General features: G+C 42.9%; 1 protein-coding gene across 1 annotated transcript in view; it reads right to left on the bottom strand.

Annotated features, from left to right (window-relative positions):
* Sema5c (Semaphorin 5c) overlaps positions 1-19738 on the bottom strand; it is an 87045-nt gene that overhangs the window by 16325 nt on the left and 50982 nt on the right. Inside the window, exon 3 of the mRNA XM_011648332.2 lies at positions 6833-6929. Coding sequence (XP_011646634.2) covers positions 6833-6929 — 97 coding nt within the window. The remainder of the gene's footprint in view (positions 1-6832; positions 6930-19738) is intronic.

Genomic DNA, 19738 nt, shown 5'->3' on the forward strand with positions numbered 1-19738 from the left:
GAAAAGACAATGGAAAAAGTTAAATGATATGTGCGCTTTTCTAGCGTCGCTCTAATAAGTAGAATAACTTTCGAATACGGATGTGATCGTTTATCATTAAACGAGGACGGCCGTTGGCATTCCTTCGCGCAATAAAGTTTTATTCTTTCTAGCGCGATGCAATTGCAATCTGCAATAGTCTGCAATTCCTCGTGACTAACGAAAGGATAATTAAGCTCGGTACGCTGCTACAAATCGATTTCGAGCGAAAGAGTTGTAGTAAAAAGAGCATTATCTCTATTGAGATTGTAGAGCGGAAAATCGCGGAATGCCATATGAAAACGAATGATGTATGTTGATCTTAATAATAAAGAAAATACCTATTTCAATAAAAAAAAAAAAAAAAAAAAAAAAAGTGTTTCATTAGAACAGAAAGAATTTTGTAAATTTTTTTTATTTTCATAATCTTAGCCGCTCACAATTTTTTTTTTACTAAAATACTCCATATGTCGCAAATACTTTGTCGCAAAAAACAGGTTGCGAAATTATAAGCACGCAAGAGGCAAGAATATCTTAATCTTGTTGAGAAAGTTTCTATACGGGAACATCGCTTTATGTTTTCTTCATGTATAAAAGTGACTCCTAGGAAGCTAGAGATCTATCTATTATGAGATCTATCAAAGATCGTTCAGACGAACACTTTTACTCGATGCTTTAAGCTTCTTGCCCTTTGACTATACGGCTTCACGCCATGCATAAAGCCTATAGTTTCGATCCGCGGGGCGAATAATACCTCAGTAGTATCACAATTGATCAACGCAATCGAGCTAAATCGTAATATTTCACGCTCGTAATTTTCATGCGTGCATTATATAAATACACGGGCATTCTGCGCGTGTAAGTGGAGATATACGATCGACGGGGCTGTCGGCGGACAAGCGAGAGCTATTGCGTATATACGCAGGACACGTTGGCGCCGCTCGTGACATTCTCCACTTTCCATCCCTGTGCCCTGTCCCCCTCGGTCCCGCTTCGCCATCCACTCTCAATCTTCCCGGACCGCCTCGGAAACGCGTGCACGAAAAATCTGTAACCTGTAATTATTACGTTCGCGTCGTGACGAAGTAACGTCTCTGTTAACTCCGTTGTGCTCGCGTCCTTTTTTTTTTTTCTTTTTCTTTTGCGAATCGGCAGAAATTGCCGCCTTTTTACCTCGTCTTAATTTGGCAACTCGGAAGAGATGGATTTCGAAGAAAGAAAGAATTAATGTGCGTGGACATCGTGATCTATCGAAGAAATAGAGAGGAACTTACGGTAATATACGTTATAAGAGACACATAAAAGCGTGTAATTTGCACAAATTTTAAGAGTGTACGGAAACACACATTTCAACTATAGACAAGCGCGTGCAAATCCGGGGCGATATAAATTTTACGCGACTCTCTAGAAAAAGAAAATATCAATATATCTCGACTTTATTGACAGTAGAGAACATGGCGCTCGATCGCTATGGTCACCATGGTCGGCGTTACCTTATAAATATTCAATCCTCACATCGTCGATTATTCGACAACCTCGGCGACGCGCATATTCGAAAGTACGTAGCCCGTTATCGCAGATTTCTACGTCTCCAAGTGTAGTAGTAATGTTCGCGTTTCGCGTTGAATAATAAAAGGACGACATGTGCAGCGGCATGCAAAAACGCGACGCGACGAGCCGAAAATCAGGTTCCGTAGGCGTAACGGTAGGCCGCTGCGCTCGATCTCTCGCGACAACCTGCACCGGCAGACACGTCGATCGACACGGCCCTATAAATAAGGCCGCTTATTTGCTACAAGATAAATCTCCCGGTAACGATTTGTCACGGCGCGGCCGCGCGTGGCTGCAATACGACACGACAAAAATCATTCGCACGATCCTTTCCGAATCGACGACGTAAAGAATGCGGTGAAATTGTTTCGTCAGCCGAAAAGATCTCTCCGAAGAGAGACAAGTGTAAACAAATAATGAAAAATAACTGAGCCATCCCATAGAGATAAAGCTTTATTAATATATTGATTTTTTTCTCGAGTCTAGTTATTTTATTCGATTTTTAAATGCAATTTAAATGTTATCAAAATTAACTAATATCCTAATTTTTTTATTTTAATTAAGGTTAAATAAATATTGTGAAATATGAAAAAGTAGAAAATTATATAAAAAAATTAATGATAAATTAAATTGTATATGTATTTGAATATAGTTATATTAAAGGAGTAAGAGATGGAAGAAATCAGTATCAAATAGGGAAATAAAATAATGAAAAAAAAGGAAATAAAGTAGTATAGAAGAAATAAATAGGATAATTTTTTTAATATAAAATTGAATTATAAAAAATAATTTAGTTGTAAAAATATGAGTTATATTTTTCAATCAATAGATTTTTCTGAATATTCAATAAATAAACCAATAGTTAAAATTCATATAAATAAAATACTAATTAAAATTATTTCAATTGTAATTTTAAAGTTTATAAGAATAAGAAAAGTAAAGTTTATAAGTTTATAAGATTTTATTAATAAAAACTTTCAGTTTAAGAAATCTAAGTAATAGACACATACAGTTTAAATGAAAAAAAAAAAGCAAAAGAAGCATATATTAATTTGTATAGAATGAAAAAAATCTTATGCCTTTCAAATCTAAATTAAAGAAGAAGTAGAAGCTTAAAAATTAGAATTATACATAAATAACATGTGTAAAAAGAAAATGTAAAAAAAAGTCCTATTATCAATTCAATGCTCTTGTAGATTCTAGATGACAAAATTTATTTAATCGTAAGAAAAAAAGAAAGAATTTCTCTCCGCGAGAGTATCGATATGAAAATGACAGATAGAGAGGACTGGCGATACTAAGAATCGGAATAGGTTTCACATGCCTTGCACACTTTGAACAACATCGTAAATACGATACGACTACGTTGGCGGCGATGTATGAAATTCCCAACACCTGCGATCAGCTGTCGCAAGTAGTCTCATGCGCATAAACCCGAAGACTTTTATTCGCGTCGCGAATATATCTCATCGCCGAGAACAAGAAGTTTAAGCGACAACAATAATCTCTCTCCGCAAGAAATTTTCTGGTAAGAAAATATTACACCATAAGCCACCACGATGATATTCGCTGTCGTACATCACTTTGTCAATTTCAGGACAAAAATCTTGCTTCATTGATGTAATGTAAAAATTGATAAAAAAAAAAACCTGATTAAAATCTCTATTAAAATTAATCTCTATTATAAAATTAAGAGAAATATTTAAGAGATCCTATGTACGAATTTGCAAGCTGCTCTCTCGCATAGTTATGTGCTTGGCACTTTGCTGAAAATCAACATGAACACGACGTGGGCAGCGGCTAATAACCGACGTTCTATTAATAGAAAGCGCACGGGGGCGTACTCCCTTTCCACGGATCGATCGATCGATCGGTCGATCCCGTTTATTCGTTCGTTCGATCGATCAGCCGAGGCCCGGCTCTGATTCTACGACAACCAGGCGTGCGTGCGTGCGTGCGTGCGCGAATGCACGATCGTATTTACTTCGCGTGGGTAGATCGCATTTTTCGCGACCAGTATTGACTGAGCGTCGTACACAACGTTAATAATGCTAATTTTAGCTCCATTGATCAACTCGAATGTCATCTTGCAATCCGATAAGTCCTTGATTAAACCTTAAACATTCGCGTTCTCTGCTAAATCTCAGAAGATCAATATTTTTCTACATTTAAATCTTGAATCAAAGTTTCAGATAACGTTTCATTTACGTATCATTTTATACATACATATATATATATATAGAGATCAAATTGCTGTATCTCACATATTACGCTAAAAAATGAGTAGAGAATCAAGAAAAAAGGAATAAACGTTTTCAATTAAGGTTGAAGGTAGGACACTTCGTTTCATATTTTTGTCATTAAGAATACCCACATATTAGCCACTTAAGTTATATTAACCACTTAACTTATTGTCAATCGTAAGATTTAGATAAAGCTGACCAGTTCCGAGAAACCAGTCGCTCAATCCTTCCGATATGCATTTCTTGATATGCGGATCCGCGGGCATGACTTCGAAGTATCAAAGTTCGAAAGCGCAATCTCAGAAACGATGTCTGCCTTCGCGCGTCTCCGTAAGACGAGGTTCTGTCGATCGAGATAACCTGTAATTGTGCCTGTTGGTCAGTCTCTATTTCGTTCGCTAACTAGGGCTCCTATGTAAACTAGTTCTCGATCATGATTTCGCGAGACGGCGAAATCATTACATCGCCATTGCGTTTTCCGGTCCCGGATCTCGTCTCGCTCGCTTAAAACGCGGCATATACAAATATTATTATACGACAGGCGCGTTAAGACACGATTTCGTGGGACAGGTAAAATCGCCACCACTTGATATGCGCCACTCAACCCGGTTCCCTTTTTCCCCCGTTTTCTGCTCCTTTTCTCCTCTCGTCGAATATGTCGAGCGTCATTTCCTGCTTATAATGAGACAGCGCTTATCGACTAGAGAAAGTGTCGCAAAAAAAAAAAAAAAAAATCCCGCCGGTCCTGGAAGTGCCAGTTGGTCTCGCATTCGACTAGAGAGCCTATATCGCGTATAAAGTCACACCAAACGTTTCGGTTTCGTGCAAAAATTCGGATCCTAACGCGTCCTAACGCGGTGTGCAACGAGCGAGAGGTGCGCGACCCGCGGGCACGTTTCGCGCCCGTGCCATTCGATTCCCCCGCGGGTAAATGAATAGCGCGAAATGCGATTTGCCTAAGCGCGAGCACGTACCGCACCGGCAATGATTTTCAGAGGTAATTTCGTCGTAGTAATTTCCACGCCGTCTCGCAATCGAATAAATCTGATATTCCACGTGGCACATGTAATTTAATCAGATGTAATACCGCATATCGCAAAATTGGATATCACGAGATTCATCTGCTGTCTCTCTGATGTCATAACATCGTGTGCTACATTTTGGATACAATTAAAGCCCATAAATCGAGGGATAAATCATCGCGTAATTTGTTTCAAGGATAAAATACGTGCAGCTAAGATAGCTCCATCATTACTTTAATCATCGCGTGACAATTTCGATGGTTCGCGAAAAAACAAAAAAAAAAAAAAAAAAAAAATAATTCGCCGCGTTCCCGCGAAATAAGCGTAAGGTCGTCGAATAGTAAAAAGACGTGATAACGCTGTAAGTTGGGTAAGAAAATTGCGAAATTTGTCGCGGCAATTAGTCCTGGCGATTTAAGTGGCAGTTGCGCGGGACTGCCATAATCGGGCTTGTAATGCTTACGCGCATCGTATGCGTGAGTCGGCGATTCGGCTTTTTCGGTCCGGCCCTCGGCTAATGAGCGGCACGTAGGCGAGCGATCGACTTCGTTACGATGGTTCGGCCGATGTAAAGAGCGTCAACGAGAGGCGCGCCGTTATTTTTTTTTCCCCTCCCCCGTTTCTTTCGTGAATCACGTCGCGAGACGAGAGGATAAACCGTGTCGTCCGCGCGTCATCCACGTCTGGCACGAGTCGTGAAAATGGATCGGCGCCTCGGTGGAGAGACTGTCGTATGTTAGCCAATTTGGCGGACTGCCAAGACATCTCGCTGGAAATCCGCAAACGAAGAGGCCAGCGCCTTTACAGATCGTGCCGCCTGTGTCTGTGCCTGACGTCGTTGCGCTCAAAGGGCGTCCTATAACGCAACTCGCGAAATCGTTCGCCTTGCCGTTTTCTCTCCCCACCTCGTTGGTTTATTTCTATTCTCCGCATGTCTCGCGTTTATTCCCAGTCCTCCCGTGTGAACAAGTCGAACAAAAAAAGACTTTCTCGCTTCCTGACTTCTTGACTCCAATCGAATTTTTCTCTTCGAGGAAATCCCGATTTTTCGTATACGTTTGCAAAATATGTCATTGCAAATTCAATAAATTTTTTGTCATCGTTCATTTTTTTTAACATAGAATTGGATATTTGTTTTTTTTTTCTAATTTAAATCATAAAGAAGAATAATTATGCTCTTGTAAAACAACAAGTGAAGAAACTGATCTTAAGTGGAGCGGATAAACTTCAAAATAATTAGTATGTTGTGATAATCAGAACTGGAAGATTTGATGTCGCTGTAGCGAGTTTTAAACTAGAACAACACGCGTAGAAATCGACAGGTTCATTAGTTTCTGATGTATCAGTCCAAGGCGTAAAATCATGATTATTTCGCCGAAATATGACAGTCATGCGTGATCAAATTTTTTGTCACGATCGAGATATGATATTTCTTCGGAGCTAATGGGACGCGAATATTCGTTAAATTCCGATCTCAAAATGAAACGCTTTCTAAAACTCGTTATTATCGACAAAACCCACCAACGAACTAGATTCGGAACTTCATCGTTGTTTTAACATTGGCGATGCTCGTAGCAGTTTTGATTATATCATGAAACGCCAGATTACTAGCAACTTCGTTAGCAGCTTGTTATTGTTACATGGAACACTTAACGTCCAATTTCGAGAACGTGTACTTCACAAATTATTTGGACCTACTCTTCCTTTTTTTTTTTTTTCAATTTATCTTCGAGTGCTAAATCAAACTCGATATTTTTTTACCCCAATCAAATATCGTTTCTCATGATATACATTTTCACACATTTTTAATTTATTGTAATTTTATCGCACCGAGACTCATTTTGTTTACATTCAATTAAGGTTATGGGAAAATAAATTTATGCAATTATTTTCGTATTTTTTTTAATTAAATGGCGTTATTACGTAGCTACGGCTGTCCTGGGAATGAGAGGATTAACTCAGTAATTGAAGACAAGCTTGCGCCGCGAAAATACGTACCGTGCTCCGACGACGACCTGCTGTCGCGCCACGTCGAAAAGCAGCTGAGAATAAGTCGTGACTCCCTCTTGTCGAAACATGCTGGTGTCTGCTAAATCTGCAACACATAACGAGACACAAATTATCTAAATGAGTTCGAGGGTTTGTTAGGAATGATAGAAAGTCCCTGTTAGAGGTACATACATTCAATTTTACTTCGATGCATAAAAGTGTCAAATTTTTCAATATTAAAACCGCTAATAACGTATTCTATTTCCTCCAGTCTTTCTTTCAGATAAAATCTATCTAGAAAATTGATGGCGATAGGGGATAGAAATTATGAACTACAATAGTATTTATGTAGCCTACCGTAGCGCCTTTCGATCCTCAACCTGGGAGGTGAGAACCGGTATGCGGCAGGTGCGAAAAGTCGGCATGGAGGTGTCATAATTACCGAATCGAGCGTGTCGAAAGCGGCGCTTTCTTTCGCCTCTCATGTATTTATCGGTAGCAACTCGTAATTCAACCTAGGCCAGCACGACCTAGACATGGGCGCCGCCGGAATTTTTCTCAGAAGACCCTCTAGGCATCAGCGAGAATCGGTGTTGTTCACGATATGCCAAATCGACGGTACAAATTGTCAATAATTAGATAGTTCGAGAAATCACGTGATGGCAACAATCGTTCACTGTCTTACTTCGGAAAGTAATTACTTAATTACTGTATTATTTTACTTGTGGATATCTTCGTAAAAAATTCTCAATTTCTTTTTGTTAATTGGTATCAAAATATATACCGCGATAATCTTACTCAACATAATAATTTAGGTACAAAATAACTGTTTAGTGTTATGTTACTCCAAAATAGAAGTCGTTGGAATGAATGGATGTATCGTTCTTTTCGCGATTATATTCCGACTACAATAGCAGAACTAATGAATGCTCGTTTGAAAACGGGATAATAGCGGGTGTGTATTTAAAAAAAAAAAAAAATTCCGAACATTTTTGTCAAGCACAAGAGAAATCCTTGAAACGGGGACCACCCTGCGCGACGATAACTGGTAATTCGTAAAGATTTACCGCGATTCCCCTTTATGTTTTTTCGTTTGGTGTCGTGCGAGACGAGTGGGGAAAAGGCGATTTTACGTCCCGCGATGTCACGCCATAATATTCTATACACGCCTCACGTATACATATACACATTCAGTACGACCCATTATCGAGGCATAACGATCGATTTACAAGACTGTCTCGTAAAGCAAGCTTCGATCTTCATGGAGAAAAGAGCCGGAGAAAAGAGAGGCAAAGGGCAAGGCAAAAATATGGAGAATGCTGAGAGAAGGAAAGGCCGCGAAGAACATACCGGGCGTTCTTCCTTTGCTTAACGATCCCAAAGGATTCTATCTCTTGCCTACAGTTTGCTTCCTTGCTTTCTCAGCGTCTCCATATCTGCTCGCGCTCTCTCTTTAGTTCTCTGCTCACGTTATTTTCGCTCATGCGCTAGCCACGCCTTACGCATTTATCTTTACTAGACAATTTTATAATCCGCTTTTTGAGATAGGTGTGTGCGAGTAATATGGAATGCGATAGACTTCATGGGAGCACCATAGCATTACCGGAGATTTTTTGGAGTCTCTTAGATCGGGTCGTATCAATGTTATTTCTTTTGAGAAACTTTTTTTTCATTAACGAAAACAAATTGACGTTCCACCTTATTAGTGAAGACTTTGAAAAGAGAGTTTGACGTGAGTTTGAAGTGTATCGATATCTCAATTTAAAAACAATTACCGATATTACCGCTACATTATTCGAAACGTCATAATTTTGCGTTTTTGTTCATTCATTCAATTCCGTTAAGCGAAGCGATTCCAGTTCGTGTTCTAGTCCATTTTGCATGTGACGAGTGTTTGAGAGATATCAATCGCATGATGATTTACGCATCATTTACGACGAGCATCCGCCGCCTTCAGAATCCTTCAGAAGCGACTTCCACGCGGCCGGCTCTGGCTGGACGCAGGTAGCGTTCAGTCCGCTTTATCAATTTTCCGTCGCCGCGCTGGCGGGGATAATACGCTCCAGGACGAAATTGCATCGTTGGGAGGACGGAGCGTGATCGTGCTGTGCCGCGCTTCATCTTGTACTACCTCTCGAAGATATACCGCATACACTATACCTTAAAGTGATCCCGCGTACGTCCCGCCACGCTACCGCGGATGCGGACCACCGGGCCGGCTATGTTAATACGGATAATTGCGTTACGCGAAACCCCCTCTTTCCTGCCCCCCCCCCTCCCCTTTCCTGCCGCCGTGATCGAGCACCACGTGTGCGGGCAGGGGCGCAATTTCGTCATATCTTAATACACAGTTTCGCGCGACAACAGCAGAGTAAAACTATCGCTACATTTAATTATTAAGTATCGCATGAATAAAACACGATTTGAGAGCGATAATGTAAAATCAGACGTAAAATTATTATCTACCGCTCGTATATGTTGAAAATAGAAAATATTTCCCTCGAGGGAATAATTCTCGTTCTTTACATTTGTAAAATTTGTCGTGCTGTATATCAAAGTTTATATATAATTTAAAAATCATATATTTGACATGGTCACAATTATAAAAAGCAAGAAAAGCAGAATGTTAGTTTTGTATTTACTGAATGCTTATATTTATTTAAATCCTTCACATCGGGCAATGAAAGCAAAAGACACGAAAGAACGAGCTTTGTTAATAATGATAAAACGAAATATGAAAGAGACCAGAGAGTACGTGATCAACGCACATTTGGTCGACTTGGGACTTCATAATAGCTATAAGAGATCAAAGATACATTCTGCTCCTTCTGTTTGAATAATAATTAAAATTTACGCGGCGCTAATGAAGGTTGTAAAAACTAATTGCGTCCGTCGCCACGCCTTATACGATTATTCACTTAATTCTGCCTCCGGAACGGGCGGATATAAACACATCGGTCCGTCAATAACGCTTCGTGCGCTCGTAGAGCACGTGCTGCTTCGAGAAAACCAAGGCGCCAATCCCGAGATTCGCGCGAGATTTCGATCTCCGATGACTGGGAGATTACGTGAAAAATACAAGTTACCATAAAGCGGCAGGATTGCGGCGATAAATCGGCGGTGGATCTGATAAGGTTTCTCCAAGGATCATCATAAGAGATGCGTGCCCGCACGCACACGCGCACGCACTCGCACTCGACGAGGTGAACGACGTCGTCGTTCGTGCGGCGGGAGTAGGAGCGCAATGGAGAGAGCCTTTGCGCACAGCCTCGGCACAAGCGTGCTCGTGCGCGCACGCAATTTCGTGCATGCCTGATGCATCTAATTACTCACTCGGTCAGAGATCAAAGACGAAGTCACGCGCGTATTAACGTACGTTAGCGTACACAGACTTCAAAGGACGTGAGGTAATAGCGTTCCCCGGGAACGCTTGTCGAACGAGATGCTACCACGCTCTCTACTTTCAGTTTCATGGATTTTCCCATGGTCCATGGTCCCTATTCGCCTGTCACCTGTCGATACATTCCGTAACACTTTCCGTAACACCGTCCAAATAGACTTGTATCTTCCGTTTTTTGTATCCAGTTTTCGAATCCGCACGAGAGACCGATCGGATGGCGATGGAGTTTGGTGGTGGGCTCGGCGAGAGGCTTGAACAATTTGGAAAATGGAGAATATAATTGCTGAAATATCGAGCGAGGAGATTGCGGCGATCGGCGGAATATTAATATTAATTGATCTTTCCGCAGACCTTATCGATACGCGATCTCTTAATTATATTTTCAATCGCTCGCTCGCTCGCTCACTCGTTCGCTCATTTCGCGGCCGTCTGTCCGGCCGTCTAAACCGTTATTTAGCTTCGATACGTAACTTGCGTCAGCGAGCTGACCTTTTTATAAAACGTGATGATGCATAGTCCCGGACAAATCGATTACGCTCGCCGCGTAACGACCCGAGAAGATTAGATAAAGGAAGGGGGCCGTTCGTGAGAGCAACAATGTAAGGCAACGTGTTATTTTTAGCGCTTTGCAATGAAAATAGCGATTATTATTAGCATTCCCTTATCTGTGGAATGTCACATGTTTGCCGTGTCTATTTCTCGAGCTGTCATGAACAATGAAAAGATATTCAGATTAAAGAAACTAGATGGAAGTTTAACCCCCAACTACATGCGTTCTTCATCCAGCCAAGCGTAATATAAACATACATTAATAATGTATTTGTTATACAAAGAATAAATGTAATCTATGCATTTATGTATGTTATCTTAATAGGAGACATGTGTTTGTTTTTTTTTTTTTTTCGTTTTTCTTCTTTTTTTCTTTTGAGACACAAGGTGAGGCACAAAAGGCGTCACTGTGATTAATATTAAATGCGCGAGATAAAATCTCGCGCATAAACCGGTATGATTAAAAACGTTCCCTTGCAAATCTCATTAATTTCGACGAATTCTCTTAAATGGGATTACGCATATCGGGATTTCTTGTCTTGTCGTGTCGAAAGACTTAACAAAATTTATGATACCGGCAGGATTAACACACGCCAGTCACACATGGGCCCGCCGAATCCCCTTCTCGAGGGACAATTTGGCCGACGTGGATGGATCGTCCCCTAATAAATCTTTTGATTTTAATGAATCTTCTTAAAACGAGATCATGGTCCCCGTCGCGTCAGGGGGGGAGGTTTCTCGAAAATTTATGGAGCCTCGAAGCGTTAATATACACAGTCAGTCGCGCCCCGATCCGCCGAATCTCTCTTTCACGTAGGATAATCTAGACTCAGGTGACGTAGGTAGGTAGATTGTCGCGTCGCGCGAGGAATCATCATCGCGAGCGGGATACGAGCGGGATGCAAGCGGGATACAAGCAGGATGCAAGCGCGTTTCCCCATTGTCCAACGTGCGCGATCGCTTAGCCGCACTTGGCCATGGCCACGTGGGTGGCTCGACTTTGTCCCGGCGATAATCCGCGTCGATTTCCCCCTTTAACTCTCCCCCTCCTTCTCCCCCGTCGCAGCTCTCTTTCTTCTCGGATATTCGCGAAATTGCCCTCGACAAATAAGGACGCGTCGATGATCCGGTCTCACCCGCTCTTGCATAATGTGCTTTCGCGCGTGCAACCGTACACTTCGACCCCCCTCTCCCTCCCCCCACGCTTCCTTCGTCGCGAGCCTCCTCTTCTCTTCTACCTCGCGAACTCTTTTTTTTCTCTCTCTCGCGTTTACGCCGGCGGAGAAACACGTGGGTGGTTCCACGAGCAACCGATAATTTTCGAAATTGGCTGTGGGAAGGCGGCGAAATGTGAAATCGCGCTTGAGTCGTCGTAGCCTGTAAGCTCGGCCGTACGAGAGATTTCGCGTACAGTAAAGCGATAAAAAAAAAAAAAAAAAAAAAAAAAAGGATCGATAACCAGAAGGAGAGAGAAGGATTCTCTAGATTACTTTCTCTTATAAAAAAGAGATTTCTTTCTTACCGAGAACTCTCTCGATGCGACGATGTAATCGTGACGTCGATATTCAATGTCGAAAAATCTGACTGTGCGAGTGAGCGCGATCCGACGAGGTTCAAAGCGGGTTTACGGCGGCTGCACGTAGTGCCACGTACACTCCATTTAGTCGCGAACGAGTTGCGAGTGGCTTTACGATCATCTGTAATAAATTAGATGATTAACGGAGCGAGGTGCTGAAATTTACGATCGGCTCGTAAAAATCGGCCGATATCGCGCCGCCGTCATCATCGCCGCCGTCGTCACTGGATTCCGTGGCGAGAGCCTCAGAAAATCGCCGTCGGCTAGCAATCCGTCGCAATCGATGCAGTTGCATTCGATTTAGCTCAGCTAACTACGGGGCGGGCACGACCTCGGGTGATATTGCGCCTGTAAGTTCTAATCGACGCGCGATATTGCGCACCGGTGCTGGACGATACAAAGGGAATGATGAAGAGGAGGCGACGAAGGGTTCCACGAAGAAAAGGCCATCGTACGCTGATATGTACGTACGAGTGCGTGCGTGCGTGTGCTTAACCGAACGTACGCACGTCTCGCGTTTATCTCCGCCGAGAGATAAACGTCTCCCTTAATCGCGCGCAGATAAGGCGCGATGGTGTTTACTCGAGCGCCGCGCGCTGGCTCCTTATGTCTTTGCGTTCGCAGTGCGACGAGAGAAAGATTCTCGTCTCTTCATCTCGTGTATCTTATCTCCGTTTCTCGAAAGAGTGACAGAAGGATTAGTGGCCGCGCGAGTTAATCTCTCGGAATACATACGTAACAAACTTCTCAAAAACTTCTGCACGAGACTCCATTCCTCACGTTTAACGTAGTTTAACGAAATCTTTATTTCCCGCGAGCTCCCGAGTCTGCGTAGTCTTTGCGTTATTACGATATATTCGATATGAGGGAGACGTACTAAGCGAAATGCATCACGCGCGCGGTCGAATCTGTAAACGCTTCGTACGAAAAATTCTACTTTGCGAGACTGAGATTTTCTCTGCGCGTCACGTGTGCACGCGGAATGCACGTTTCGCTATGTTCAATATCCGGCATAATCGTATCACGTCTGAATTTCCCGCCCGTCCAATATGACTCGATCTCCGACAGCGAGGAAAGCGAATCGTAAGATCGCCCTCTCAGAGAGAGCATCGTCTTCTCGACGTGCCGGCAGATACTTTCTAAACGACCGCTTCCGCATATTCGAGGAGCGGTCCAATAAAATCATCCACGAATACGATAATTTCATCAATATTCTTATTCCAAGCCTTAAACGACCTCGTCACGTCTTCTGCGGTATCTGCTGAGGTACCGTAAACTTTGACCTTAATAAGACAAGTACTAATCTGCAGCACGACATATTTCAAAAAAAAAAAAAAAATCGATTTTTTTTATAATCGTTAAGAAAACACTTCATCAAACTTAAAATATAGCCTAACTTTTAGATGTGATGATAATACAACGAATGCCATTATTATTTCTTTCAAAGCTTTTCGCCGTCATTTTAATAATATTAAAGAAGTAACATAAAAGAATAATATTTAAAAAAAATTAAAATCTTTTTGAAAAATCTTTCAAATTATATTTTTGAAGTACTTCGTGCCCCCAAGTGATGCATCATCAAATATTATTTTGCTTCAATTTAAGTTATTTAATTTATTTAAGATACGAAATATTAATATTTACAACTAGATTATATATTTTCTCGCTAAGAAAGACTTTATTCGTTAGAGACATTTATGAAGGAAAGCATATGAGTATGGCAATGAATAAAAAAAAAATGCAGATGCTCGCAGACGTTTCTGGGTCCTACCGAGATTATTCTCGTGGCGAAATGTTAAGCCCGTAAGTTCTTACGCGAGACAGCTCAAGGCCGCGTCGCGTTGCTGAAAGTGCGAATAACACGCGTAGGAAACGCGCCCGTTATCCCTCGTTTAATCTCTTTTTAAAGCGGTACGTGAGTTATGCCAGTCGGTCCCGTCTGTGATGTGGTATCCACCTACCTAAGAACGACGAAGGCCGTCGGACATTCGATCTTCCGAGTGCTTAAACCATCTCCGAGATCCGAAACACCATTCAGACGAACGAAGTGCTTTTTTTTGTACAGCAAAACCAAGCGCGGCGTTGTAACATGGATAATCCGTGTTTTGAAAAGTCATAAAAGATACTTGTCGCATTAGAAATAGTCAGGTTATTAACTGTGCGAATGGAGTCTTCAAAGACTCCACGATTTTGTGTTATATTATGTATATATATATAAAATACAAATCTTCATAAATCAGAGCAATAGTCATAAAAGTTGCACTATAAATGCATCAGCGGTTAACTGCATTAGTGACCTGCTATCTTGAATAATCCTTGAAATATTTCGCTGCTGTGTCACTTTACTTTCGCAGTGAAAAAGAAAAGATGCGTATCTCTAACCTTCTTTTCCTACTTTTGTCCCGTCTATTTCGTTTATCTTTGAAAAAGATTTACTACATCACACGGGTAACATATTTCTATAAGTGATTCTTGCCCGATCCTTCTTCCTAAGTGCTTCCTTTCTTAAATTCTTAAATACTTTTAAGAGATTTAAATAAAATTTTAACGGAGATCGATATGTCAATATAAACACTCAAGATAAACACTTCGCCTCTGCCGTCGCAATTATCGTTTAATAAATTTCGGTCAAATTCATTATCGTTATGCTCGCAAGCGATTTTATATGCATGATCTTGTATCGCGCGTCAAATTATCGTAAGTTTCTCCGAGGCGGCGCGTTTCAGATATTCTTCCCGCGTCGCTTTCCTCGATGGAGCCTTCAATTATCTCGCGCAGCCTTCGAAGATTGCTCGAGATATCGCGATTTGCGATTCAGAAGCGGCAAGGCCGTCTTAGGGAGCTGCGGCGCATCGTAGAATCGGTGCATCGGTGCGTTAGTCCTCGCTTCTCGATCGCTCAACCGCCTCAACTGTGCTCTCTTTTTCTCCACGCACTCGCGCACGCATCGAGCGAGAAACGCGAGGAGAGAGAGATGCGAGGAGAGATGCCCTTATACGCTCGCGATGGTCACGAAGCTGCTCGTCGTTCTTCCATCTTTTCTTTTTCCTTTTCTTCCTCGTCTTCTTTTCGTGGAGAGTCGATTCCGCAAAAGCGACTCCACGCATTTCCACGTACTGATGTATGTGCGATGTGTGTGTGTGTGTGTGTGTATGCGTGTACACGAGAAAAGACATACATACGTTTATCATAGGGACCAATGCTTTTATAAGCGGATACGTGTGGGACGAGGGAGAGCCCCAGTTAGCATAACCTGATCTCGAAGGCCCCTCCGGTGTCTTCCGTCTCGTTCCTCTTCTTCCACGACTTCCATCCTGTTCCGATCGTCCTGCGGCCCGACCAAAGAGAGATAAAGGAGAAGGGAACGCGGGGAGGGGGATCACAGGTAAGAGATTGATGGCCGGGTAATGGAGCTACTATTCGCTCATTTTTTTTGCAAAGAGAGAGACGTACGAGGCGTACGGGCGAAAGAGGCTAGAGAAACAGTCCATCGGTAGTTTGGCCCTCCACACGACGGTATTCTGAATTAACGAGTCCCTCGCTACGCCTCGCATAATCGCGAGAAGAAAAAAGAAGCGCTGCACCGGCGTGAAGTGTGCGTGCCACGCAAATGGACTGTTTCCGTTGTGTTTCGACAAAGCATACGAGCGCGAGCTACGTTACGGACTAAACAAACATAGTATGTTTTCCTACACATAATCCGTAACAAACAAGAGTTATGATAGACGTACGTTGTTATCTAAATCAACTAATTATAATTGAGATATTATTATTAAGAATTGTATCCTACTTTCCCCTTTTTTCTCAAATTCTTGCATTGAGAAAACTTAATTACTCTCTAATTAAAAATAATTATTATTTCCTGCTTCTTTGTTCTCGGGTTGTATTATCTTTGTTAAACTAATAAAATACATTTATCAACATGTGTAATTTAAATATATATGTAAACAATGATACTTTCATAGAAAAATAATAACTCAGACCTGAAATCCAATTTACTTTACTGTAGTCCTAAACGACATGTCGCTTCCATCTTTCTTGCGTGAGAAAGTTCTTCAGTACTATATATAGAACTGTCGTTTACGTCGCATCTCACGTGATTTTTCGCAACTTTTCTTCCTCGCCGAGGGGAATCTAAACGTACAGTTGACATTTTTCCATCCAATCGCAAAAATAATGAGGCACTTCGGCCGTGCCGGGGCAAAAACGGAGTCCTCGCTGACTTCACGATCGGAATCGTCGATCGGCGATCTTCGATCCGAGAGGGGAAAATGCCGGGGGTCTCATTGTACATCACAGGCCACAGATTCCCGATGAAAATGCTGTCCGGTTTCTTGGAACGTGAGCGCGGTGGCATTGCTGGGGATAAGAAGAGGCAGCGACAACGGTGACGGCGACGACGACGACTGCAATAACTGCGATTGCGACCGAGAGAGCTCGTGAAAGAAAAGATGAGACGGGACCGGGAATGAGGATGACGACGAGGACGTGGAGAATGGACGAAGGAGGAAGTGAGAAGGCAAATGGAGGGACGCAATGAGAAAAAGCGGAATGTCGATGAACGCAGAGAGAACTCGTCCGCGGAATAGCGAGTTAGATAAGAAGTATGTACGTGGAGTAACGCGCTCTCGTCGATCGCTCCGGGGATCATTGACCGATTCTTCGTAACTCCGCGATCTCGGTATGAAACTAAACTTCGCATTCGCTTACACCTTAAGGACGGAACTCGCGCATCGCGACATCCCCTTCATTCTACATTCGCGCGTAAAAGGCGCGCAGAGAGGAGAGCCTCGAGGAAGAGTATAGAAACCTAACCGTACTCGCGATGCAAATGCCTCTTTGAAAGATCCTGGTTATGGACTTCGTGAAAGATGAGTCATTATCAGTTTCATTCATCTTTATGTCGCTGTCGTTTTCCCCGATTGAGAATCCGCATCCTCGATGGAAGGTCATCGCGTCGGAGGCGCGATGGAGGCGCGTGTGCGCGCGCACACACACACACACACACACACACACACACACACACACACACACACACACACACACACACACACACACACACACACACACACACACGCGCGCGCGCGCGCGGTTGAACGGAACCGTACCTACCTCCCAGGATGAGAAGGACGAGGCATGCGTATTCGCATATTCATAAAGCTCGAGCCTCGCCGCGATCATGCTCATTGTGCCGCGATGTGCCTGCGCGACGTCGGCGAAAAATTGCAAGATCCCTCACTCGCGGGATTGTAATTACGAGCGAAATCTGCCACCTCCGGTCTCTCCCTTCCCCTCTTCGCTACCTCTCACCCGGGTTATTTCTCGCGTCCTCTTTCTTCTTTTTCCTTTTCCTTTTCTTTTTTCTTTTTTTTTTTTTGTTTCGCTTGGCGCGCCATGCTATACGCACATTGCGTGATGCGCGTGTATACTTTGTGTACGCGCTCTCCTTCTCCTCTCTTTCCTTCATTCTGCAGACGCGTGACGCTAATGGATGCCTTTCACGGATCCCGCGTCACCCGCGATCGCGGTTCGCGAGAAATTATTTCTCGCCGCGCCGCGATCTTTTCACGAACGATCTTTGCACAACGGGTAGCCCTCTCGGCGCCGAGGGATTCCGCGAGACGACGTGGGAAAGGCACGGTTCCTTGTCGCGTTTCCTCCTCGCGATCCACATTAATTCACCCGCAGCACATTCTTAAGTGCTTTTCGCGTTGCTGGATCCTCGGTGGCACGTTTATGCCGCGCTATTTATGCCGCGAGATATTCATCTCTCGCGGATCTACCAGGCGATCGTACGTGAGCGCTGTCAGCTTTATCGTTGTTCGGAAGACACATATAAATCAACGATGAGTTTTATCCGAAGAGAAGCTCAAGAAAGAGAACATTGCGACATGTCACATGACTTTGCCTGAAAATTTTTCGCCGTTTCTTCAACGGTTCGGTAATGGTAATGGGAGCTTTTATGGTTCTCATGGAACTCAGCGCGGTCAAGGGCTCCCTATATAATTCCAGGGATTAAACCGCGGAATGTTTCTTGTCCGCGTTCGGATCGCCAGAAGCGCGGAGAGCGCCGATCGATCGGCCTTCCCAGCTTTATGTTTTTCTGCGAACATCCACCAGGACTGCTAATCCAGAGGCGGATCAGGTCGAATCATCTCGGTCTTAATTTCGCGGCTTAACGAGACAGAATCCTGCATCGTAATTCCTATCGGAACAGGTGGCGAATCCGTTCACGGAGGGGAGATTTTATCAGGTAGCTTCTGATCGGAGAGGAAACGAATGAAGAAGCAAAGAAATTGAGATTGAGAAGCGATTAGAGGGAATCTACACGCCATTAATTCGATGCAAGAAACCCAGAGACGATCGACTCGCACGATCCGGTTGCGATACGAGCATTTGGATCATTTTATCAAAATAAATACTTCTTTCGTATTGTATAATGCGCAACGCACAATTACAGGATGAAAAGGTTTTGTCCAGGCCATTCGTATCGAGCGAATATCTCGCCAACAAATAAGTCCTCGATTAGCCATCAATTAAGGCCTTTTCTCATACGACGCTATTAAATATCCCCGCCGAGCGATCCGAGTATTCGAACGCGCGCTTACAATCGTACGATAATTGACATTCCATCTTTCCGCAGTTCGATCAAAGCGAAGCGCGGAGAGATATTTCCTAGTGGTCGTCTCTACCGACTTGTGGATGCAGCATTCCGTTCTGGTCAGATTCAAGTTGAGTCCTCGTCAGTCCAATACAAGGACGATACCTCGTCGACGCATTGTTCGCGAATATATCGCTTTCCGTTCCACACGTCGAACTCTCTCTCTCTCTCTCTCTCTCTCTCTCTCTCTCTCTCTCTCTCTCCCCGCGCAGCGGGATGCGCATCCCATTTTAAAAACACAGCTGACATTTCTGAGATACGAGTCGGCGAACGCTTTTAAATCAATAATTCGCGTCGTAAACTTAATTGAGGGGTCTTTTAATAACGCACTTTCGCGCGCAGTCGCGAGTTACGATCCTCGTGTCGATCGCATGTATTCCTTCGCAAAACGCAAGAGTTTCGATTTTTTGCACGTGAAACGGAAAATTTTAGTTATCGATCCGGACAAAGATCGAATTGATACATTTCGAAAAAAAAAAAACAATGTTTTAAATTATGTACTTCAAGAGTGTAATTTTACGCTATAAAAAAGATATCGTCGTTAACCATTCCGTGTCTCGCTGTGGAAAAAATTCTAATCGTAAAAGAAGAAAGGAAATGAATTCGAGAAACATCTCGCCTTTCTGCCTTGGCTCGACTTCTACAATGCTTTCAGTTCCTGGCGGAGCTGAAAATCGACCGCTGAATCGATGTGTGCTTTTATAGAGACCTCGAGACCCTCAATTTTCG

The sequence above is a fragment of the Pogonomyrmex barbatus genome, unplaced genomic scaffold (genome assembly GCF_055798465.1).
Source record: "Pogonomyrmex barbatus isolate J1 unplaced genomic scaffold, ASM5579846v1 scaffold1, whole genome shotgun sequence".
NCBI lineage: Eukaryota > Metazoa > Arthropoda > Insecta > Hymenoptera > Formicidae > Pogonomyrmex > Pogonomyrmex barbatus.